The sequence below is a fragment of the Rattus rattus genome, chromosome 8, assembly GCF_011064425.1.
Source record: "Rattus rattus isolate New Zealand chromosome 8, Rrattus_CSIRO_v1, whole genome shotgun sequence".
NCBI classification, from domain to species: domain Eukaryota; kingdom Metazoa; phylum Chordata; class Mammalia; order Rodentia; family Muridae; genus Rattus; species Rattus rattus.
In genome coordinates this window covers 26,654,893-26,679,637 of record NC_046161.1, presented here as the reverse complement: position 1 = coordinate 26,679,637, position 24,745 = coordinate 26,654,893, and the positions used below count along the sequence as shown (strand labels likewise).

At 48.8% G+C, this 24,745-nt stretch overlaps 1 protein-coding gene across 1 annotated transcript; it reads right to left on the bottom strand.

The window, feature by feature from the left end:
- Positions 1-4,693: 4,693 nt before the first annotated feature.
- Adamts8 (ADAM metallopeptidase with thrombospondin type 1 motif 8) lies at positions 4,694-24,159 on the bottom strand. Its single transcript, XM_032909854.1, has 9 exons — positions 23,241-24,159; positions 15,712-15,951; positions 14,509-14,644; positions 13,741-13,908; positions 12,510-12,814; positions 10,445-10,628; positions 8,096-8,268; positions 7,823-7,998; positions 4,694-5,889 (listed from the first exon to the last, which is right to left on the bottom strand). Exons 1-9 carry the CDS (start codon positions 24,003-24,005, stop codon positions 5,319-5,321), a joined length of 2,718 nt encoding a protein of 905 aa, XP_032765745.1. The 5' UTR covers positions 24,006-24,159; the 3' UTR covers positions 4,694-5,318.
- Positions 24,160-24,745: the final 586 nt, after the last annotated feature.

Genomic DNA, 24,745 nt, shown 5'->3' with positions numbered 1-24,745 from the left:
CTTGGGTCCCTGGAACAGTTCCCAGTGGACACCATGGTTTTTTTTTTTTTTTTTTTTTTTTTTTTCTCTTTTTTCTTTTTTTCGGAGTGGCACATGATGGTCTGTGGACACCATGGTTTTATAGTGGCACATGATGGTCTGTGGTATAATTTTACCAGTTGTGTGGATTCTGCTTGATTCTATAATGAATATGAATATTGAGCAGAATGAGTCCAGAGTGGGCCTCTGCAGTGGAGGACAAGGAAACTCAACGAAGTAGGTGGCCTGAGAGAGGAACCTGTGTCTTGGAAAGCATTAGAACTCCAGTCAGGTCTTTATGCTTCTGTTGGCCCTTGATGATCTGGAGTAAGTATACATCTGATTCTGGGTTGTGCATATATCTGTGGCAGGCCCCTTGCATATTAGAAGAATGTATGTAAGGGAAGTTGGCAACCTCAGAAAGGGCTGAATATATCAATCTGAGGCTGGAGTATTGGGAAGAAAGTCAGTGGGGCAAGGATGTTGAGATGTTCAATGTCCTTAAGGTGCTCGAACATGGAGTTTAAATGACCCAGGAAACGACACAACGACAAGGGAATAAAGGCAGATGAAGAAAGTACATAACATGGGGATGGTCAAGGATCTGAGGCCATGAGGATGAAGGATGTGTGGTAGGGCTAGTGAAAGATCTGGAAAGATGGTAAGTTGTGGTCAGGGAGCAGGATATTTGGATTTATGACTTCAGAGGTGGAGAAGCTCTGAGTAATCCACAAGTCAGGAAGTGGTCGTGGGAGGGGCACTGTTGACCCTTGTCATCACTGGGACCCGGTCTTTGATCTGACACTGACAAGGCTCTTCTCTCCCCTTTTAGCATCTGATGTGCCTCCTTTCCCAACTCCCCTTTCTCCTCTTTCTTGTCCGGCAAGAGGAACTCAACAGCATCTCTTCTTATTTCCGGGGAAATTTATTCCACATGTGTCTGATTCACTTGAGTTTACAGAAACTCGAAATCTCTAGTGTCCAAATAGCCTTTCAACTCTTTTTTTCCCCTTCCCTTTCTTAGAAACAGGAAGTTGTGTTTGGCTGAGGGCAACTCTCTCAGTGCTCCTGAGACAAGATGTTTGGAATGGGGAACAGCGAGGCCTGGGGAAGGTTTCTTTACTTTCCTCCTTGCTGGTGCGATTGTACATCACCTGCCAGGAGAGGTGAGCGGGAGCACTAGAATGTTCTGATCTCTTCTCTGAGCCAAGGCTAGAAGGAAAGTGTGTTCTAAAGGAGGCAGATGTCTTCCTCCTTCTCTGCCTTAGCTTGGAGTTTCAGTGTTTACATACTGGCATTTTTTCTCCCTTACCAGCAGTTTCTGAGAGGAACTCCTTTTTCTCTTCTGTGGTGTTTATCTGGGCTAGTCTGTAATGTTAAGAAAGGATGGCTACTTCTTTAGTGGAATGTCAGAGAATCTTCCCATTTGAAGCACAAACCAGGGAAATATGTGAGCTAGAAACAGACAAGTGCCTGGGAAGGGTCCCAATCTTCCTGAGGTAGAATGGGAGTCTCAGCTCACTTACAGTTTTCCATTAGTTCCTTTGGTGTGTTAGATAATATTGTTTAGAATATTCTTTCTCTATCTCTTCTCTAGCCTACATTTTTCTCCTTCCCCATTTTTTTCCTGTGCTGGGGAATCAAAACCCAGGATTTCACTCATGGCAGCTATGCTTTCAACCCCAGAGCTACACTCCCAGACCTTCTACAATGTTTTCCCATGCAAAGCACATATATAGTGTTTGCTCCTTGAATAGTTGCCCACAACGAGCCTGCAGAAACGTCAGCTTCCATGGGTGACTTCTCTTTTATGTTTCATGCACAGAGATTTCCTCATAAAGCCATGCTGTCCTCCTGCCATGGGCCACCAAACTGCGAACCACAGTTTATCTTCTGTAATCTCAGGAGGAAGGTCTGTTTCCCACTTCCTCTGCCCTTTGTCTGCTCGTTCCGAATGATTTTGAGGTGGCTGAGGATCTGAATGATGAAGAATTTAGGGGTGTGGATTGTTGGCAGGGATGCACCCCTTTTCACTTGGGGAATTCCCTTCCCAAACTTTCAGTCTCTGCTCATGTATTTGGGAATAACAGACACAGAAGAAACCCCAGACAAGAATTCACTTGATCTTTAATTTTTATGACAGAGTCTCATTATGTAGCCTAGACTAGCATTGAATTTAAGATCCTCTAGTCTTGGCTTCCTGAGTGCTGGGGCTGCATTGGTGTGCCACCATGACTGATTCTGGATTTACTTATCGTAAGGATGAAAAATTGGGAAAGAAATGAAGAAACAAACAAACTGAAAATCCTTGATGCCAATGCACTACCTTTGGAATATTTTGGCTAGATGCTTCGAGTATCCAGGTTAGTGGCTGAGTTACCTGCTGAATCAGGGCCTTAGGGCCTCCAATGAGAAAGCACGGGTACCACTTTCCAGGAGCAACGGGTGTAACGCTTAACCGCTCAGCAGAGGAAATCCAGTCTTTCCTTCTATGAGCTAAAAGGGTGGCCGTGGTTTGCTAGGGCCTACAACGGTGTGGTCTTCCTCCACAGCTCTGTTTGTTGAGTGCTGAGCTGCAGCTGTTGAATTTCCAGACACAAACAAGTATGTATTCTGTGAGCCTTGCTGAGCCCACACAGCAAGGGAGAGCCAAGCCGGATTCCATTCTGCCTTGCACATAAGCAACTCTGTTGCCAGCTGAACTCCAGGGCAAACGCTGTGTCTGGTAATGATACAGGCGGGCGGATGGCACAGCTGGCCTGACATGGGCAGTTAGTGAGGACACACTTGTCTTTGATTATTTGGGAGAGAATGAGGAACGGAAGGGCAGGAAGGACTTGGAGCGAACACACACCAGCCTCAGCAAACTGGGGCACAGAAAGGGGGGAAAGTCCCTGCGTTTATCAGCCAGCAACAACATGCCTGTGTGCACATGCTTGTTTAGATTTGCGTAAGTCCTGCCTCCTACTCACTAAAAAACTAGACGGACATGAAAAAGGCACCAAGCAGACAAGTAGATGTCAACTGTCTAAAGGCCAGTGGAGAAGGACAGTGGTGGTTGCAGTGCTACTGGCTTTACCTTGTGTCCCAAGAGTCTAAGTTCTTATTTATACTCGGACTCCATTTAGCTTTGTGTTTGTCCCTGTGTCTTGAGAGAAACTTGGAACGAAGGAAAAAGGGTAATGAAAAACAGGAAGATGTAAATAGAAGGCATTTCCCTTCTATTGCCAGAATGTCATTTATTTTTTCCTTTCTTTTCTTTTTTCGTGTGTGTGTGTGTGTGTGTGTGTGTGTGTGTGTGTGTGTGTGTTTATGCATGTGGCAGTCAGAGGCTGATATCAGCTGTCATTTTTGATTGTCTTCCACTTTCTTTATTGAGGCAAGGCATCTGGCTGAACCCTGTGATGACGGTTACTCTAGCCAGTCAGTCTGCCTGTCGTGCCCTGTCGCTGCCTCTTGAGCTTGGAATCACACGCAGGCTGTCCAGCTCACTTGGCTTTTGACATGGGTACAAAAGATGTGGACTCCTAACTTCATACGTGTACACCAGGCACTTTATGCATGGAATCATCTCCTCAGCTCCTAGGGTATATATATATATATATATTTAATGTCCACGTCATCTCATCCATTTGTGACCAAGGACTGGATTCCTTATATGGAAGACAGCCAGGGAGCTCTGCTGAACCCTGAGAGAGATGAGGGAGGAAGACAGGATTTTAGAGGCTCTTGGGGAGACTTCCAATGGGTAGGGACTGGTCCAGGTTAATAGTGCTCATTGGGAAGTTGGAGTACAAAGAGTTTCAAGATAAGGATGAAATGTGGTGGTGGTGGGGTCACATGATGAGCAGGAAGGGATGTCTCTGGAGTGATGGTCCCTAGGCAGAGGGTATGAATTCTGGGATCCTAAAAGGCTCTTATGTTTTTTGTTTTTGTTTTGCTTTTTGTTTGTTTTTGTTTTTGCTTAAATAAGGCAGGTCAGCACATAAGAGGGATGATACAGCAGCTTGCTGAGTAGAACAATACTATTTCTCCAGAATAACAAGCCCCTGCCTCCAAAATAGACAGACAGACAGACAGATTGATAGATAACCAGGTATGGTGGTCCATACCTGCAATTCCAGCACTTGGGAGGTAGAGATAGGAGGATTAGAAGTTCAAGACCACCCTTGACTACATGGAGAGTTTAAGGTTAGCTTGGACTACATGAGACCCTCTCTCTCTAAATCAGAAAACACAATGAACATCAATGAAAAGATAGGGATCCCAGAGTCCTAAACTACATAACCTACAGGTTGGAATTTTCTTAAATGCAGGGTTCTTGGAATGCAGTCTCTAAAACCTCAGCCCTCCTATCACCTGATGGTTGCTGGGAATGCAGATCCACAGTCTGCTCAGCCATCATATTGGACTGAGCCCTTTACAAGGCACTGGGGTTTGAGAACCACACTGATGTGCATCACACAGATGAACAGCTGCTTGCATGAGCTGGATTTAGCAGGCCTTTTTTAGAACCTAAGGCATCACTTTCTTACTGAAAGTTGAAGATACCCAGGGAAGACAGCGGCTGCCCTGTGTGTACCCCAGGTAAGCTCTGTTTAACCTTTGCCTTTGGATGCTGGGTCTCTGCCTCTTCCAAAGAAGTAATGAACCAGACTAGACAGTTTCATTGGCATAAGATCACACTTTAGTTCAGAGACATATTTGCATAAATACTTGAAAGGGGTCCGCCCCAGCAGGAGGCAGCCTGAGAACAAGTGGCTTTCTATAACCCCGTGATGGACACCACCACCTTTTGAGACAACAGAGTTTTAATACTGAAAACAGCCATGGCCATTTCTGAAGATGGCTCGGAGATATCTATGGAGAGTGCCTTGGCACTCACCACTAACACCTGGCCTCATACACCCAAGTTCCTCCCGCTGTGAGGTAGATTGATTATTGGAGAAACCAAAGAGAAAAAAAAAATTCTTCTTTCTCATTTAACCTTTCTAGTCCTTTGCAAAGAGGCTGGTTCTGAAATCTCACCTTTGGATCAATAAGCACACTTTTACCTTTTAACCTATACCGTCTTCTTGGTCATAAACAAGGTCCAGTCCACTAGACAGCCAACTTTACAGTCTGTTACCCTTACACCCTCTTCTCTCTTCCTTATGAATTAGGTGGTACCCAAAGGGTTGTAGTAATAGAAGGCCTGGAAGGGCCATGCCATCTTGATATGTAGTGTCACCTCAGAGGGGACCTTTGTCTGTATGCCCATAGCCCAAATCCATAAGCCTTAGACATGTCCACCAAGGGGATCAGAGGAGACATGGCTGGCTTCCACAGGGCTTGGCATCCTCAGGTTTCAGAGCCTCATCACAGGTGTCGGAGGCCTGACCTGAGGGGTCCCTGCATTCCACAGTCCGCCGCTGCCAGCCACCTCCACATGTGCTTGGACATTCGGACCAGTCCCCCAGCACCCACTCTGCATAGGGCAAGGACTGAATGATGTTGGTGGTTGCCCTTTCTTTGCTATTCTGCACGCTGAAGTCCATGTCATTGGGGACGAAGAAGGTATATTTGACTTTCGGAGGGAAGACCTCACCAGACACAGTCAGGAGCTGTACTGTAAGAGGCTCAGGGAGGGCTTGGAAGCTCTGCAGCCGCTCCAGGGTAGCCATGGAACCACTGTACTTCAGGATGGTCCCCTTCATCAAGATGTCTTGCTCTATGGCAGAGATGGCTAGGTTGCCATTGAGCAGGTACTGCCCATTGGCTGTCTTCAGTGCCAGGTAGCTGCCGTCATTCTGGACCCCTGGGTGGCTCCGTTGTTTCACATCAATATTTGTGGCACCAGCTGGGATGGTGACAATGTCATTGTAGCCATAACTACGATAGAGAGAGAAAAACTCTGTTAGGGTTGGTGGCTTCCCAGCCTAGAAACTGAAATGGGTCCCCCAGGTGGTTGGGGGTGAACGGACAAAAGCAACTAGCAAATAACAAAGTGATTGACTCGAAGTTCAAAATAAATTAGATGCCAAGGCAGACAGAATTGTCCTGGGCATTGGACTTTCTATGGCTTTCTGCTTCATCTGGCAATCTACTGCAGCGATTGAAGCAGTTAGATGCATTGATTTTGACAGCAACACAGGAGAGCCTAGGAGAAAAGGGCAGGCAACATACATTTACTACTTTGCAGTGGTAAAACTGGGCTTGGCTACCTCCAGACTCAGAGCTCAAACTCTTGTGGAAACATATGGGTCCTTTCCTTATGCCAGAACCCAACCAGGACAGAGGACTGACACTATCTCTTTGAGTCAACCTGCATCTAGTGTTTGATTATTATGGACCTGGGAAGGGTGGGGCATAAAGCTTGCTTCTTTGGAACCATTTCTTGAGTGTGCCCAAACACCAGGAGCACCATGGTTCTTGGTGATGGGGTACTACTGGGGGAAATGCTTCCAGTCCATTGTAAACATGGGGCTTTATGTAGGATGTCAAAACCCAGTTCCTATGGGAATCTGGGCTATTCAGGGTTGGGATAAACTATTAAGAAAGACCATCAGGTGGATTCTTTGCTATTCTTTCTGTATGTGCAGTCTAAGGTTAGGGGAGTTATCTAAGGCCATATGTTTAGGAGGTAGGAGAAAGTGGTTAAGGTACCCATGATCTGAATAGCTCATGTTTTTTTCATACTTATTTGAGTTTACATTTGAAAACACTCCAGTGTTTTCTGGTTCTATTTTTTTTTTGAGATATGTACTACCATAACATATGTAAAGAAGAAGATAGAAGAGAGGGGAGGGAGTGAAGGAGAAAGGAAGGAAAGGAGAGAGGAGGGATATGGAGAAGTATGGAACGAGCTTCACTAGGTATAAAACTAGTCAGTAAAGGGACAAAAACTCTGAGGTACTGGAGCTGGCTAGAAGGCTTGAATGCTAGAAAGTCACATGAATGTACTTGACACCAGAGAGACAAAGACAATATTTGACCTTGACCTTCCTCTCCAGGAAGTGCAAGGGACAAACAATTGCCTGGTACTTAAAGAACCTGGTTTGCCACCCAGAGATGCCCTGGGTTTAATCTCTAGGATGGCAGGAAGAAGGAAAATGAAGAGGAAGAGGAAGAGGAAGCAGAGGAAGAAAAAGAAATTCAGGTTTTCTGTCTATCACCAACTCTCACTGTGACCTTAGAAGAGTCAATTAATTTTTTCCTGTCTCAGTCCCTCAATCCCAAGGTAGGGAATAACAGTTTTGTCCCTGTCTGGTAGAATAAAAGCACTTTGGAGAACCCCAGGTGCTCTAACGCATGTGGGATGCTCTAATGAATGTGGGGTGCTTCCGTGTGAGATTCTCTCCGAGCTCTTAGATCCACAAGGCTACGGAACCACTGGTTTGCATCCTCTGCTCTGATGAAGATCCAGTCACGGGAGTCAGGGCTCACTGGCCTTGGGGTTACATGTCCTCTCCATAACAGGCCTAGGGGAAATGCTTTGTGGCTGAGTCCTGTGTTACTCAGTGTTGCTCTCCTGCTAACTGACTCAGAGCTGACACATTCCCATCCATGTAGCCTTCAGCTCTAATAAAATAACGGCTACCCCAATCCATTCTCTTCAGAGCCAGATTCTATTCCAGGTGCCCCACGCCTCCCACCTCAGTAAATCCTGACAATGACTGTGAGAAGAGGCAACCTTGAAGTCTTTATAAGACCCCCTCACCCATCAACACAACTATTAACTCCCAGCTGTTATCTAAGCTGGAGGCTCTGAGTGTCCAAGGCCCTTTATGTTCCTCTGCCTAGGTACAACCTCTAGGAGACTCACCTGAAGGGGGTGAAAGAACCCGACACCTTCCTACAGGCAGTGCCTTTGCCCCCACACACCCCACACTTGTCCAGCTTCTTAGGTGAGTTCACCACATGGTCACAGCCAGCCTTAACGCATTGTCCCCGCACGCAGATGGCCAGAGTATCCGGTCCACACAGAGTGCCATCGATCACCTGGGAAAGGAAAGATAAGAGGGGGAACCTAGCACACAGAAACTGTCTGCAGGTGGGGGAGGACATCTCTGTCAGAGTCCGGGGGATTCTTTCTTACCTTAGTTTCAAACACTTTGAACTCACTCCTCCCACGGGCTCTGCAAAACAGCTTGCATCGGTCTCGGGGGGACACTCCTGAATATTTGGGGACCCACTGAAGGAAATTCCCATCCAGGTCCGTGTGGTTGTAGGCATTATATTTCTCACACTGCTGCTCCCTGAAGCTTTTTCCTGAGAAGAGTAAAAAAAGCATGGAGTCACATACCTGCTGAAGGACTCTGGTAAAGATCTAAATCTGGGCCTCCTTTCTCTCTAGGCTTTGGGCTCAGACCAAGGACACAGGCAAAAGCCCACTATTTCTAGACATACCTGGGTTGGGGAGGTATGCATGACCTTTTCTCAAAGGTCCATGAAAAGGAGCCATCCAGCCTCACACTTGGATTCTGATACAAATATCTTTTCCATCTGAGGATGTATGATTGATACAGAGCTATATTTTCAGGACTCTGTTGTTTATACTTTATGCTGATTTCCCTAGTAACATCAAATATGTGGCAAGGGCACTTCTAGCCCTGGTCTTGCCGCTTCGGCTCACTTTCTGTAATTCTGAATATCTATGGGAGAGCTCCATCTGCAGGTACTATAATTACTCCCCAACCAGAATTACCTATTCTTTCGATAATTGGTTTGTTATTCCTTATTAGGCTCCAGAATGAGACTGGCACCTGGCATCCTGGACGTTCAAGCATCTCCCTGTGCTATTTCTAATCTGTCATGGCATCTTCTGCTAAATTCAGGAAAACTTGTCATTTCAAATGGCTGCATATAACTCTCATAATCCCAAGCCCAGGCACCCCTTGGGGACCCAGTACTCAGCTTCCGCCGATCCTCTCCACTGCTCATACATGAAAGCACATGTGCACAGCCTTCCGACCAATCTACTGTTCAGATGTGAGTGTTTTCCTTGCACAATCCTGAACGAAGCCTGCTTTTCCCACCATGCATCTCTACCCTGGCTGTGCATCTGAATGGCCCACGGGGACTTCTAAACACAGACGCACAGTGCTGAGCTTGTTAGCTCATGTTGCTGAAGGGGTCCTGGCTGTACTTGGAAAAGCATTGGGGTGACCTGATGGGATAGTTGTCGTGGACAATCCACGTATGCTGTTTTGGGCTTTAAGGACCTTTGTGGTCTGTCTTTGACATGCTGCAACTCCTGTTTGGCTCCTCTTGAGCAATCGATGGGGTTTATTATACCTGTCTCTTCCTGGCATATAACTCTCTGTCTTGCCAGCATATCATCCTCTGCACCGCCCTTGGCCTAAACTCTCTGAGCTTCCTTCCCTGATTTCCCCATATGCTCAGGGTTGCAGAGTAAGCCACGATTACTGTGCTGTGCAGAAGAGGTCACCGTTAGACATATTGCAAAGTCCTTGAGGACAGAGACCATGCTGCGTGCATTTATACCTTCTGCATCTATTGTGGTTACAGACACAGAGGCACTGACTGACACTTGATAGAAATGACTGATCTCTAAGTTACAACGTCACCTATCATTCATGCCTACCTTGGAGACTCTCATTAGTCTTCATTACCAGAGAGAAATTTCTAGAGCTTATACCGCGGCTGAGCCTCCCTGTTTAGCAAAACTGCGGAGCCTACAGATTTCCCGATTAGATACCCAGCCCAATGCCAGGGCATCTATCTTGGAATTTCTCCTAAAGCTTCCCTTGCCTTTTCATCCTGCCAGCGCTTCCTGGAGCTGCCCAAACTGGCACTGGAGGGGAAGGTGGCCAGAAAAAGAAAAAAATCTGATTCCCTTTCCTAAGTTGGCTACTGCCCCCTTTCCACTTTGAATTCATGAGTGTGCTTTCTAGCATGACCTAGCTGGTGAGCAAGGGGAGTCAGAGGTGGTGCTCCTTCTGTGGAAGGCTGTCAGGCAGTTGCTATGGCTCCAAGGGAAGATGGGCAGCTCTTCTCAGAAGGAATGTACCCAGGAGTCAATCACACCCAGAAACCCTCCCTCCTGCCTGGGCTGAGTGCTGGCTGGAGAGACCTTGGAGGTTTGGCTCTGACACTTGCTTTGGAAAGAGCTGCCATCTGCACAGAGAAGGGTTCAGATGCCTCCGAGAGGATTACTACCTTCCACTTAATCTGTCTTCAAAGGTCCCTCTCAGATTTGGTCGGGAGAGACATGCTTTGTCTCTCTCAAGAGCTCAGAAGACCAGGACAAGAGTAATCTCTTCTTTGATATCACCATCCTCTTCCTAAAGTGAGGGTTCCCAAGCTTGGCATCTCGCAGAGCACATATCGATCTGGATGAGGGCTCTGTCCCTGGGGAGATCCCCTCTCCTCCTCTTGGGACCTGGTGCACCTACACCATCAGCTATTCTGACAGATTAATTACCATTTGGTGGACATTCCTCTGTGTTGCAAGATTGGTACTTGACTCTCTCACCCAGGCAAAATCTTCCTCCATTCTGAGGTGCTGGATTATCACACTCACGGTTCGAAAACTGTATCCCTCCACCACAGGTGCGAGAACATTGTCCCCAGGGTCCCCAGGGACCCCAGTCTCCATCAACCACAGCCTGCAACACACAATGACACTGAATCAGGACCAAAGGAGAAGAGGTTTCAGTCCTCTATGCCACCTGGTGGCGTGGGCCTAACTTCCTTGCCTGAGTGTCTGGACTTCTGTAAATGATTTCAGTTGCTTGGTTAATGATACTGTGGTTTGGTTGGATGTGGCTTCATGAGCAGTGTATATAAGCAGCACCTTACCCTACCCAGGTGCCCAACACAATAACGACTGACTGGGTATGGGAGAGTCTTTTATGGGTAAGTTTGGGTCTGGTGCAAATTTCCATTGGTGCTCATGCTGCCCTCAATGGGCAGGGTCTGGAGTCAATGTAGCTGCCTCACTCGGGGAGAACATATGACCCTAGTAGTGGGTCAAGACAATGGTTCTTCGAAATAACCAACAGTGCACAATCCCCACCAATCCTTTTCCAGCTCCAGTGTCACTAGTGCTGAGGCTGAGGACCCTTGGTCTAAAGAAATGGCTGCTGAGAGGTCTTGGCAGAATCCTATAAGCTATTGGCTGCAGTGCTAGGCCAGTGCTAGGCAACATACAGGATCACTTCCAAGCTCATAACTGACTTAGGAGAACAAAGCCTTTCCTTTGACAGTGCCATCAAGTCTAAATCACGTCTTTTCCTATTATTAAAGCAACAGATTGCCCATATAAAATGAAAGCAGAAGACTGTAAAAATAAACACAGGGAGGAAGAAAGAGAAAAAAAAAAGCTTTAAAAATGTACCACGGCCCAGAAAGATACCGCTCCCGTGATTGTCATAGTATCCTCTCATCCCTTTGCTCTCAACATAAAATCCTACAGCAGTGATGAACTCATTTGACAGGGGCATGCTACTGTGACAGGGCCATGATACTGTGTACAAAGCTCAGTTTCCAACCCCGCCCTCTTCGTTTGGAGGATAGATGATCCTGTGACTGTTTTATGCCACTCTCAAGGTTCCGCCTCTGAGACAGGTAGTTGGACCCTTCTCCTCTGTCAGCACTGTGAGAAGAGAATGAATGGGGAGATCGGGAGGTGGCTGAGCTGGAATCCATGAACACTGCACTAGCTCAGGCTTCTCTGAGAATGCGTGGCTTCCACAGCCCAGGGAGGCTCCCCAGTCAACACAAGAGCATGCCACCAAGGACAACCCTTGGAACGTGCTCAGGCCACCGTGGCGATTCAGTGCTGGGCAGGGCCCAGGCTGTGGAACTCATCGGATGGCATTTCATCACGAAGGCTCCATGGCTTGCAGTAGGAGAAATGTGATCAGCCTTGCTGTTTGGATGTATTAAGAGCAGAGAGAAGACGTGAACCACTTAAAACCCTCACTGGCATTGCCTTGGGGTTTCAAGCAAGTTTCCTCTGTACTGGGCCAAGGTTTCTCTCTCTGGACACAGGCCACTCGGATCCCGTCTCCCTTCCTCTCGGAGTATGACATTCTTACCATTACAGTTACTCTCTGATTTCTACTAAGGAACTCAGCTCAAACATGGCAAGCTATCGATACTCAGCCCTTATGAAATGTTCCTGCTCCGTGTCACTCTCTATTTATAGTGGATTCCTCTGGGCTCTCACTTGCTGAGTGCCCACCTTCTGGCTTTCATGCCTTTACCATCTGCACGAGCCCTCAGAACACCCATAAACAACACCAAGGAGGAGATGCTAAACTTTGAGGAGCAGTGCAACATCCCATTGACCATGAGCAAGCTTCAGTGATCCCCGTGTGTGGGGGTAATTACGGTTTGTTTTGTTGAAAGATGACTGTTTTTTTTCTCATGAGTAACACTTGCAGCTTGGCCTGAAGCATCTTAGATCCTGACTGTCACATGTAGGAGGGGCCTTTGCCTTCTCATTGTGTTTTCCCTCTTCTCTTTCTTTCCATTTCCCTTACCTTGGGATTCTCCACTTCCTCCCTGAGCACACAGCTACCATCCAGGCACAGGTGCCCAGGGCCACAGGGCGTACCATCAGCCCAGAGCAAGCTGCCATTCTTTGTGTGGCAAATGGGCTCATCGCTATCCCGATGACGGCACCAGAGCTGGACACAGATGTCCTCCACAGAGGTGTTGGGGCAGTGTCGGAAATCAGGCCCAAAGATCTGCTTGCACTGCTGGTCCAGCTCATAGAGGGTGCTGTGGCCTGGGAGGCCCGTGGGGAGGGGCAGAACCGAGGTGGGGGCATCCAGGAGGCAGTCTCCTGAGAATAGAAGAAACAGATGAGTCAGAACAAGGACAAGGCTCCACTCTCAGCTCTGCATAATCTCCTACATTGAGCTCCTGCACAAAACTCCAATTCTGAATGACGTACTTTAGTGTCTAGGCAGCCCAGTTTCTTCATCCCTGATCTAAACACCACCAACATCCAACCATGTACATAGAACTTGTTTAATTCTGGGCAACCGTAGCAAACATTTCTGTAGGACAAGTTTTCTCGGGCTGTCCGGAATGTGTCGGCTGTATTTCCTGTGATATTTCAGTATGCACCTCATGATGGCCAGCCACTTGCAGTATAAAACCACATCCCACATAAAGTTTAAGAACCCTGATGTGCAAAGTAAGCCTGAAGATTGACATTTGTACACTATTTTTGCCTTGGCTCTATCTCTGCCTCCTTCAGAAGAAGCTAGAGTACTTGCTTCACTGCTTTGTTTCACAATCTAAACATCTTTAACTGAGCACCCCTGCCCTTGATCCTGGCTCTCATATGACCTGCCCATCACAGGCTTTTTGTCATTTCTGAGGTGCTATTCAGTCTACCACCCCAGCCCGGAACATTCTCTTCTCTGCTCTTTCAAACTACAGCCTTCCATTCCTCTACGTTCTGCTTAAACTCACTGCCTCTGGACAGCCGTCTCAGACTAATTCCTTCTGCGTTGGAACGAATAAATCTAAGTCAGCCCAGAGCCCAGGCTATGGGAAGATGAGGACAAGGAGGAGCATTCTGGGGGGATGCTTAGCATGCCTTTCTAGAATGACGTGCCTCTGAAGGCTTTCCCCACCCTATGAGCTTTGTGAGAAAGCGCAGCTGCAGGGAGTCCCCAGGCCACAGCAGGTGCCAACAGCCATGGACAGCTCTGTAGCAGATGGGTGGGGAGAATATGAGAGGAGCTGAGTGGGGCATACCATGACCATCATCCAGGAGCTCTGTGAGGTAGACAGCACTGCAGGGAGACCAGGGCAGCGTCTTGTTCACGTGGATGAAGAATGGCGCCATCATGTGGTACTTGCCCATGGACCCAAACAGTCTCACACATGGCTTAGAATCATCATGGGGCATGCTGAGAACGTGTCCTGGTTGGGGGTAAGGGAGGCAGAGAGCTGTGGTCCATTCCAGCTGTCCATACCTCCAGGTGCCTTGTCCTGCCTAGATGATCCCTACGTGGCCACCAGTGTTGAAGGTCTCAGCTGTTCTTTCCTGTTACCACCTCCCATTGCCATGGTCACGGGGACTCCCTGAACACATTTATTTTGGGTCTTATTCTCAGTGTCCTACTTTCAAGAAGTCTTTCAAGATTTCAGAGGACCATTGGAGACCCCTTTAGTTTTGGACCAAAGAGGATCTCACATCCCCTTTTACTATTGGTTGTCTAACACATCTCTCTCTTCATAATCCACCTCCCCATGAAGCCCGACTACTTAGCTTCCTTAGATCGTCATGGTAACCACTTCTTCCATGTTTTGGCATTCTCTGGGTAATGCTGCTATTGGCCCAGGACACCAATTTGGCATTTCGGTTTTATGCTCAGCGTAGGAATGGAGTTAGTAATATCAAGTACAACATCTACACACATAGAACTACTTTGCCAATGGCTACCTGTGAGACCGCCTCCTTCTCGGAAGCCAGGCAGCGCTGCTGACTTCAGAAGCAAGCCCTGGTATGATAAGTCTTACCTAGTTCATGGGCCAGGGTGTAGGCTGCCTGCAGTCCCTCATCCTTGATCACTGAGCAGCTCTTGTTGGGGTCACAGATGGTGCCAACATCTGCCATCCCCAGGGTGTCACACTGTTCTCCCTTCCTGCAGAAGTTCTGTTTGGTGAAGAGAGCATGCTAGGTTATTAGGATAGGCACGGAGACAAGAGGTAAGTGCCCGATGTCCCACTCAGTTTTTGGAGAGATAACACCTGATGGTAGGAGCATTGCTGAGCCTTCTAACATGTTATTTTTTTAAATGGGAAAATCAGTAGAGCTCAGCACCTAGACAGTCCACCTAGTTGTTCCAACTCCTTGTTTTTCTGTCTTAGTTGGGACAGTTGGTTCACCCATCCTTGTTTTTCTAACCTGGAGAGGGGTCCAAGAAACATATATTGTTAAGACAACACCAACATTAACACTAACACCATATGTGCATGTGTGTGCACACACGAGTATACACACACACACACACACACACACACACACACACACACACACACACAGGGCAGTGTGGGGGGCAGTGAGTGACAGTTGGCCTGTTTGGGACTTCTAAGGCCTGCCTTAGGAGGTAGATCTTCCCAATCGCTCAGAGGCCAGCCCTGCAGTAAGACTGCGTGGGCTTAACTTTGGTCACTACTGCTGTATGGCCTCTTTTACCTCGGCTGCAAAATGGATACAACACCACTTTATTTCCACCCGTGGCTTCTGTGAGGACCGGTGACCTGGGCCTGACATACTCAACGGTGCCCACTGGTCTTCAGGAAAGCTGTTTAAGTCACTGTAGCCACCCTCCTGTGTGAAAACTCCAGGGATCCTTAGGCGACCATTCCTATGCCTAACCAGACTGAAGACAGAACCCCTTTCCCATTCTCATTTCCAGACCTCTCATTTCCAGGCTCAAGCAGGGCTGCTTGAGCCTGCTTCCTCTTGGTATGACCTCAGCAGACAGCTGGTCCCAAACATTTGGAAAAGTGCCCCTATTAAATTCTTCTCCCCTTGCAAAGGCCTCACACTTGTCCTCATGACCCTCTTCTCATCATTCCAGCAAGAGGCCTCCAAAGTCCAGCTGGGGCCAGCAGGGAGACAGTTCCCATGTTTGGGCAAGCCTCAAAGCCCTCCCTTTGATCTGCCCATCACATCTTCCAAAAGCCTCCCCAGGCTTTCAGAACCAGCCCACACACCTGTCTGGTGAACAAGATGGCCGTGTCATAGTGCTCGGGGTGGCGGTCGCTGGGCTTGTTGAAGCGCCGCTGCCAGGTGCAGAAGTTGCGCAGTGTGAGCCCCCCGTTGTCCGACACCTCCGGGCCCCAGCCTTCCTCTTCCACTATTAGCACTTTCACCACCACAAGGTTGATGGAGTTCCTGATGCTCGGGTGCTTGTAGATTCGGGCTGCCATTGACATCACTGTGAGGATGTGGTTCTACCAGGAAGGGGGAAGAGTGGGAGAATGCCAATCACTTTCATTGCCTTGGCTGCCCACTCCTACTACCTCATTAGGAGATGCTTATCTTATAAATGTCAGGCTCTGACTGGGCTTTATAGACATGCAGCATCCCATGAGGAGTAGAAAAGCATTTGAGGACTTGGTGTTATTTCCCCAGAGAAGATCAAGCCTCAGTGGCTGGCCCAAGATCACAAACTAATGAACCATCATCTGATCCCTGTCCTGTTAGATCACAAAACTTACGCACTGAATATCTAGACCAGCTTATGGGTGACCTACTTCCTAGTTAATTAATTAAAATTCGACACACACGGTCCTTCCATTGCACCAGCAACATTTCAAATGCAGCAACAATTGTACATGAAACGTGGCTGCTGCATGGGAACTGCAAATAAAACATTCTCTTGGGTTGAATGGCTTATTCTGACTGCCCAGGACACCAACCTTGCCAAGCATCCCCATCTTCCCTGGCTTCACTCCAGAAGCAACAGTCTGAGGACTTACAGTCAGTGGAATTTCCCTCTTAGAATCTGTCTGAGCATTTTCCTGCTGTTCACTGGGATAACTTCTACTTTTCAGCATGAGAACTGTTAACTCTGAAAACTTTGCTCTAATGATTACCATTAGCAACAGCTACCCTGCAGTAGTCACTGGCCATAGTTGACGCATTACCTCATTAGCTTCTCATAGCGACTCTAGATGAGGCATTGCTGTTCTGCTTATGAATAGAAGTCACTCAAGTTCAATAAATTCTTGAAGATCACACTACTCATCTTAAAGTCAAGATGCCGGCTCAGGTGTGTGTGTGTGTGTGTGTGTGTGTGTGTGTGTGTGTGTGTGTGTGTGTGTGTGTGTGTGTGTATGTGTGTTTCACACTCCTTCCTAGAGTTCAGCCTTCTGGTTGCTTCATGAACAGTCCCCGCCCCCACTCCCAGTATTTATTCACTTCTATTTGGAGCTTGAGAGAAGCCAGAGGGCCTAATGAGCCTCACATACAGAGAGGATCCCACCTGCTTGCAGTTCCCCCAGGCCAACTGAAAGGCCTATAGCCTTACATCATTAGTTGGCCTCTGGCCTATCCTTGAGCTTCCAACTGCCTTTTTTTTTTTTTTTCCTGGATTCCAAGGCTTTGAGGGGAGGCCAGATGAGAGCTTATTGTCCTGCTTTGGGGACCTTGTGGATTATTTTTCAGAGGCAGAGACAGCGGGTGACAAGCTGGCATGCCTTGAGCCCCTGGTGTGGCCAGCTGAGCAATTGCTTGCATGCTTTGCCTTTTTTGCTTCCTGGAGCCTCACCGCCCTCAGCTCCTCTCTCTCTGTTCTCCTGTGGTCTAAAAGGTGGGAGTAGAAGGGGAGGGAAGGCTACGGAGGGGACATTCCATTGAGGAAGGCCTTATGTGGGAGTTCCAGATGCATTCCATTATTCGTGCATGGGACCTGTCTGTTCATCCTGCAGGCGGTAGACCAGATGTTTCGTTACTCCTACAAACGGCTTGGCAGGTTTCTCAGCTCAGGTGACTCAGCATGCCATGCACTCCAGCTTGTTTAGGTTGATGTAAACATCTTATCAGCAAAGCTGCAACTTGGCATTTGTTCTCTGAGTCGGATGGCTGAGGGGGAAATATGCAACTACATCATTATGCAACGGAGGGTGAGTCCTGAGGAATGGTAGCTTGGGAGACAAGTTCCTGGCCAGATCTTGAGGGAGGACAGACAGTCTCCTGGTCTGTCTAGTGAGACTAGAATCTGACTGGACCAACCCCTGGGGATCTCTTCTGAAGAAATCTACAACTATCCTTCCAGGATTTCTTTCTCTTGAGTCCCAGTTCTGTGGTATGAAAACTAGGGAGGGTGAGGTCTTTTTAAAACAGTCTGGGGCCAAGATGCTGGCTTCTAGGCTTTCAAGAAGGTGGTTTAAAATGAGGTGTTGAAGATTTGGGGACCAAGAATGGTCTGTATTCTGTATACTCAAGCTTACCAGGCCAGACTGACTTAGGCAGAGTGACAGATGATTCCCTAGTCCCTCAGAGAAAAGGTAATGGGCTCTATGGAGGGAGGGCAGCATAGGGAACTCAGGAGATCCTTTTCTCCAGATATTGGGCTGTGGTTAGGCTGAGAAGGCCAAGGAGTCATTGCCTCAGGCAACAGCTGACTATGAAGACAACCTAAGTTCTTTCCTGTCACCAACTATCTCAGAAGATAATCTTCATGGGGGAGGACCACAAAGGTTCTGTGGTCCAATGTTCCTTTTAGACGTTCCAGTCCTCATCTCACTGAGAAGTAGGGCATCCCCACTATCTCCCATGGCCAGCTCTATCATCTAGATGCAATGGCAGGAGCTTTGCATCACAGTTCATCTCATAGCTCTCCAGGGACAAGGATTGCCAAGCTTGGGATAAGCCTGTCACCTGGCATCTGTATGCTTCTGATTCTCCATCTGTCCTCTCTAGGTCCTGAAGGATGAACCTGACTTACTGATGCAGGGAGCAGGCCCAGGTGCCAGTCGAGGAAAAGGTCAAATGGCTTGCTCGACCTGCCACCTGGTGTCTATTTATACCTCCCTGCTTACCACACAAGTACAAACTGTCAGCTAAAGAGTGGGGATGAGATTCTTCCCCTATTGACTGAGGCCCCTGCTGTTTGGCAGGAACCTCCAGAACTATGCCCATCGTCTCCACAGTCAAGGTGAGTCAAGCAACCTAAGTTTCCTCAGGTAAAGGTGGCATTTGTCTGGGGACCTTCTCAGTATACCCAGAATTCTTTGAGCTACAAGTAAAAAAAATCCTTCCCCAGGATCCTAGATGCTCCTATGGCAGTGAAAACCTACTGTTGGGATTCTTGTGGAAGCCGAGCTTTGGCAAAGTGCACTAGCAGCGGTGTCTCATCCTGGTTACCATGCCACCTGTACTTTGTAGCTCTTTGCTTAATGGCTTCTGCACAGGAAGAACAAAGTTCTATATGGCATGTCTGGGGACATCAGAAAAGTGGCAATGTATGTCCACATGTGGTATCCTTAGTTCTTCCTGATATGACCCTACGGCCTAGGATAGCTCTGTAAGTAGGAAAGGGAGAAGCAAAGGGAGAGGGAAGAGTGAGACTCACGTAGCCGTCCTTTATCACACCTTGTTCCCCAAACAGCGAAAGGTGTTGTTGCAGAAGCTACCCTTCTTCAGAACTGCCAGAAGCTCACCATAAACACTCAGAGCTAGAGCAGTCTGAAAAGATGGTCTCTTGGCCATGTGGGACAGCAAAGCTGAAACGCAGTAGCTAGCATTCCAGTGATGAGTAGCTACACCGTTGTACCCGCACTGTCAAATGCTTTTAATCACCAACAGCAACTCTAGGAATAGAACTGTGCCTTGCCAAGCACCAACTATCTACCAGGCTCTGATGAGTTTCATGTTTTGTTACTTTCTTGAGACAGTCTTAGGACTTGGGTATGACTGGTCCCATTTCCCTGGTGAAGAAACCGAGGTACACAGAGATGGATAGTTGCCTTGGACCTCTCAGTTACATCTCATTTCCTTCTAAGGCTATGTTCCCAGCTACTACACTATCATCAATCTTGGTTGCTACAAGGAAAACCAAACCCAAAGTTTGCAAGCAAATAAGCAAGCCCTGTCCTGAACTACACATACCCAAACACTTGGGTATTTGGATATTTTCTTTGGGAAATAGTCAGTGTCTTTGGTCATTCTCACTGCAGCAAGGGACGGCAAGGACACATTGTTTGGAAGGTGGGCTGAACATAATTAATGTAACATTCCTTTCTCCCACGAAAGCTGGCCTAAATACAGAGCTGATGAAGTCTAGACCTGTGTGTCACCGAAACCAGCTCACTATTGACATCAAAAGATGGCATTATTTGTTTTTATGCAACCAGGCAGAGATGCCTCTGGGCAAGCCAGGGTATAGGATAACTATAGAACTAAGTCTTCTGGGGATCATTCACTGCAGAAGGACATGAGATGACCATAACAGCGTCTCCCTAGAATCAGCTCCCAGGACCTTGCATCGGGAAATGCTCTGGTCTGTTTTGAGGAGGAAGAACCACTCCTAGACTCTCCCTGCTGAGAAGTAGGTTTAGAAGGTCTGGAACCTTCCCTGCTGGAACTCTGTTCTGCTCCAAGTCCACCCAGGGGACACTTAGCAGCATCTGAGATGTACGCAAAGTTAGTGGACTCTTCTGAGATGGTCCCTCTTTTCAGAAAGGCTCCCCTTTCCCAACTCTGACAGAAATCACTGATGTCCAGGCTCCAGTGTCCCAGAGCTACTGAAGCAGGACGTCTGGTTCTGTCAGGTTATGCTGACTTCTGCTTGAGGTTCAGGTGTGCTGCTCACACAGGTGGCTTTCTCTGTGAAAGCCACCACCAAGTCCTGGTCCTTAAGACCTGGCTTATTCAAAGTCACCTCCTCCGTACGGAAGCCAGTCCTTAACATGTAACCTGTAAGGAGGCTCTGAGCAATCCATCCAGACAGATTGGAGTCACTTTGGGGTGTCTTTGGGTAATGGGTGGGTGTTTGATGGTGACGATAAAAGCCCCTGGCTCTTTAAGGAACTTGGACAAGGTAATGAGCTCTAGTCTAAACATTTGTGAGACTGTCTTATGATGAGCCCTTAACTCTGAAGCCAGATAAGAAAGTGGGAGGGAGGGGCCCCTCTTGTGAAGGGATTAAGTGAACTCACTTCCAGAATTCTTTCAAATGTCATTGTCACTTAGGCAATGACACCAGTCTGGATCATAGCCAATTCTTTCTTGAAGCTTTGAAGGCAATGCTGTTTTCTTTTTAGAATGGGGCTTGGCACTTTGATGGGGTATCTTGAGCCTGCTGGATTTAAGGAGCCGTACCACAATGAGGACAGTTGGGAGAGGGTGAATAGAACTACAGATCTTCCTCATGAGAAGATACAGTATGGTACAGAGACAAAGAGTGATAGACTTAGGTTCAGGAAACCTGGGGTGTGTGCTACCAGTGTGACCTTAGGGAACTTCCAAATCCTTTTTGAGCCTATATTCTTCTTCCCCTGTCTCTCTCACAAGCATTTTCGCTGAGATCATGCATGTAAAACCATTCTGTAAGTGGAAAGTGCTCAGAGAGTAGCTGAACCTTTTAGAAACTGGGCTCATGGTGAAACAGTCTCACAGATGCTCAGACCAGAGCGCATTACCTTCTCCAAGTGCCTTGCTGTTCCTTAGAGCGTTAGGGACGCGCCATTACCCAAAGGCATCCCAAAGTGACTTCAATCTGTCCGAATGGATTCTCAGAGTCTCCCCCAGGTTACTGGAGGAGGTGGCTTTGAGTAAGACAGGTCTTAAAGTACCCAGACTTGGTGGTTTTCACAGAGATATGAGCGACACACCTGGAACTCAGAAGCCAGCATAATCTGGGTTTGAACCAGATGTCCCGCTTCTGTAGCTCTGGGACACTGGAGCCTGGACAGCTGTGAGATTTGGGGATGTCAAATACCCCAAGTACCTCCTTGAAGGAAATGTTTAACAACTCACTGTTTAAATGAGGAGTTGAGAGAGCAGTTAGGGAAGGCATTTTGGCTCTGCATTCTGAAAAACTGACTTGTCTCAAAATCTCTCCATGTTCTTGTTGGTCTTTCTACTTTTTGGATTTCAAGCAGATGCCAGGGTCTTATTTGGGGGCGGATATAATTTTTAGCTTTGGGTTTGTTCCTGGAGAAGCCTAGAGCCAGATGTAGTGGTCTTGGTGAATTGGAAAGCCCCTCCTTCTCTACTTCTCTAATACATACCAGGAGAAAGGACTCAGAAGAAATGGTTGGTACCTCCTCTTAGGGCAAGCAGAGAATGAAATATGACATCAGCACAGATCAAACCTTAAGGGGCCAATGGCCCAGAGCTGTTTTTGCAGTGTTTTGAGCGGAGCCAATACCACAAGACCATGCAGAGAGCCCGTCCCAGGTTTCATTGGTCTGTGCGGCAGATAGAACAGCCATCGGGTGGACCGCTTGCCTACAGTCCTTCCTGTCCTCCCCACATGGTTTGCACCAGAACTTTCTCATCAAGCACCTCTTCGTCACAGGAGGCGGGAAAGACCAGATGACAAGCAGAAGGTGTGCTGTGCCTTTGTCTGGTCATTCTGCAAAGGTAACACCCATGCCCTTGGCACCCAAAGCAGAGTCGGGCTCAGGCGGAATCTAACTAGGATAGGGACCCTGATCAAGGACACCATCACTGCCAACGTGCTGACTGGGCTGTTGCAGTGTTGGGATTCCTGACTGGGGGAACTATGAGCTCTGGACAGTTTCATCTAGCTGAGCTAACACTTATGGTTTCATATATTCCAGAAAACGGGACCCTTACCTCTTCTGCTTCTGGTAAGATCTTTGCCCTATCTTGGGAGGGGAGGTAGTGGGAGCACTTCTTGCTGAGTCAGCACCAACTGCGTGTAGTAAGGAACGCTCAGCTACTAGCAATAATGTCTTGGACTCAATTTTTTCTGCCAAGGTCAGTTGAAAGCTGTAAGGGTGGCTGGGTGGACCAACCTCAGCCCTGGTTCCTTTGAATACAATAACTGGAAAAGTTCATCCTTCAGCCCTGCTCCCTCCCGTTTCTCACCGAAACTTCAGTTTTCTGGGCTGAGCCCCCAGGCAGAAATTCTGTTCTCCTTCCTTCTTGAGCTGGATGCTGGCATTGCCAAGTTCTGCCGGGGCTGAGCGCCAGGTTGGCAAGGTAGCCCATGCCCCTTGATCAGAACCAGCTGGGCGTACAGAAGTTGGGCAGCGTCTTCCCAGGTCCGCTTCCCTCTAACGACTTTTACTTACAGACACCTCAGTTCTGTACCCAAAGACAGTCACAGCCACCTTGTCCCAGCCCAGCTTCCTCTCCTGGGGAGTCTCAGAGAATCCCAGTATAGTAGAGAGAGTTGAGGGAAGTGGAACCAGGAAGGACAGGGTTCTTTCAAAAACACAGTTTTTATCTCCTTTTGGGAGAAGCAGGTGCCTGGGAAGGGCAGGAGACTAAGGATGCCGGCTCAGATGAGACAGAGCCAGCGCCTCTACTGTAAATTGGAAGGGATTTAAGGATTGGGAAGTAGGAAGCCGGGATGGCAGAAGTTAATGGAGTTACTGCTGTTTCTCAGAAAGAAGAAAGTCCCCTTCGGGGTTGGGCTTGGAAACCCGAGGGATTTTTCTCTCCCAATGGGAAAGGAAGAATTGAAAACCTCCGGGAAGCAATAGATTGTTAGAGGAAGCAATAGATTGTTAGACAGGGTCTGCGGAAGGCTCTCGAGTCCTACCTGCAGGTCGGTCCCATAGAAGGCAGCCATGGACGCATCAGCCACCAGAAGTATTTCCACGAAGCGAGCCTCGGATACAAATCTCTTGCTCCTAGTTTTGGATCCGAAGGGTGGTGTCACTTCGCGGGAGTCTTCTGTCTCTTTGCGCAACCCCTCTTTGTCCCGCTCCCTGTCCTCTTCGTTGTCACTTCTCCTCTGTCCCTGCCCATCACCCATCTCCACCTCCCATTCTAGTCCTTGAGGGAGGGGGAAGACCTCCGCGGCAGCGAGCCCGGGGTCCTCGCGGCGCTGTCCCGGCCCCCAGCGCTGCAGGCGATGCGGCTGGTCCAGGGAGTCCCCAGCGCCCTGTGGCTGGATGGTGAACTCCTCGCCAGCCAGCAAGAATGAGCCGCTCAGCCCACCACACAGGCTCATCGCCGCCAGCGACTCCCGCTCTCCATTCACTGTGCCAGAGAAGAAGCAGCCGCGCAGCCCCGGCTCGCCCCCGGCCGCCGCGCTCGAGCCCCCGAGTCGCTCGATCTTGAACTCCGGCGCCAGGAAGCTGGCGTCCGGCGCCAGGCGCAGCACGAAGCCCTGGCCGAAGGCGGACAGGTGGAAGGCGAGCTCGCTCGCGCTGCCGGGCAACCGCGTGGGCACCACTAGCTCCGAGGCCTGCGCCCGGGTTCCCGGCCCCGCCGGGGCGCCGCAGACGAGTGGTGGCGGCGGCAGCTGCAATAGCAGCAGCAGGAGGGGCGGCCACCGGGTGGCGGTGGGGTCGCGGAGCATGGGGGCAGAGGGCTGCGGAGCGCGGGAGAGGGAAAAAGACCGCCGCGCTCGGGCAGGTGCTGGTGGCCCGAGGCGGCCGGGCCGCTCTGTCCAGGAAAAATGATCAATCGGATGGGGAGACCGACTCGGCCAGCGGCAGCAGGCGTGGCGGTCCCCTGGCGGCCCCTCTGGATCGCGCAGCCCGCTCCTCCTGCGCCCGCCAGCCAACCTACAGAACTCGAGCAGCTGGCGTCCGGGGCTGCGAGCGCGCGTCCTCCGCCGCGTCCCGTGCAGTCGCCTCCTTCCTCGGGAAACACCGAGTGGGCTGCCGAGCCCTTAGTATTTATACTTCCTTCCCGGCTTTGACATAAGAGGTTTATTTTTGATCGCTCACTATTCCCGTTTCCCCTCCCCTGGGGTCAGAGACAGAAACAGAAAAGAAGGAGAGGAGGGGAAAAAAAAGGGATGAAATGTAAAACCAATCAGGAGTCAGTGAGCCCCTCCCGACAGTTAAGTAGTTAAGTGTCAACTACAGCTTTTTTTCCCTTTCTACATGACCACGTGAAGACCCACGCCAATTCCTGTAATGCTGGACACTCTCTGAAGGCAAGTCCTGGATGGGAGAGACACTAGCTTCTTCTTGTGCTAGAGCCAGGTGCTGGGGACAGACACACTCTGCACTGGTCTCAGCGACAGTATTCAGATTCCTGTACAAACCTGGCAGTGTTAAAAGAGGTTTGTGGGGAAGGTTCTAAAGTCCT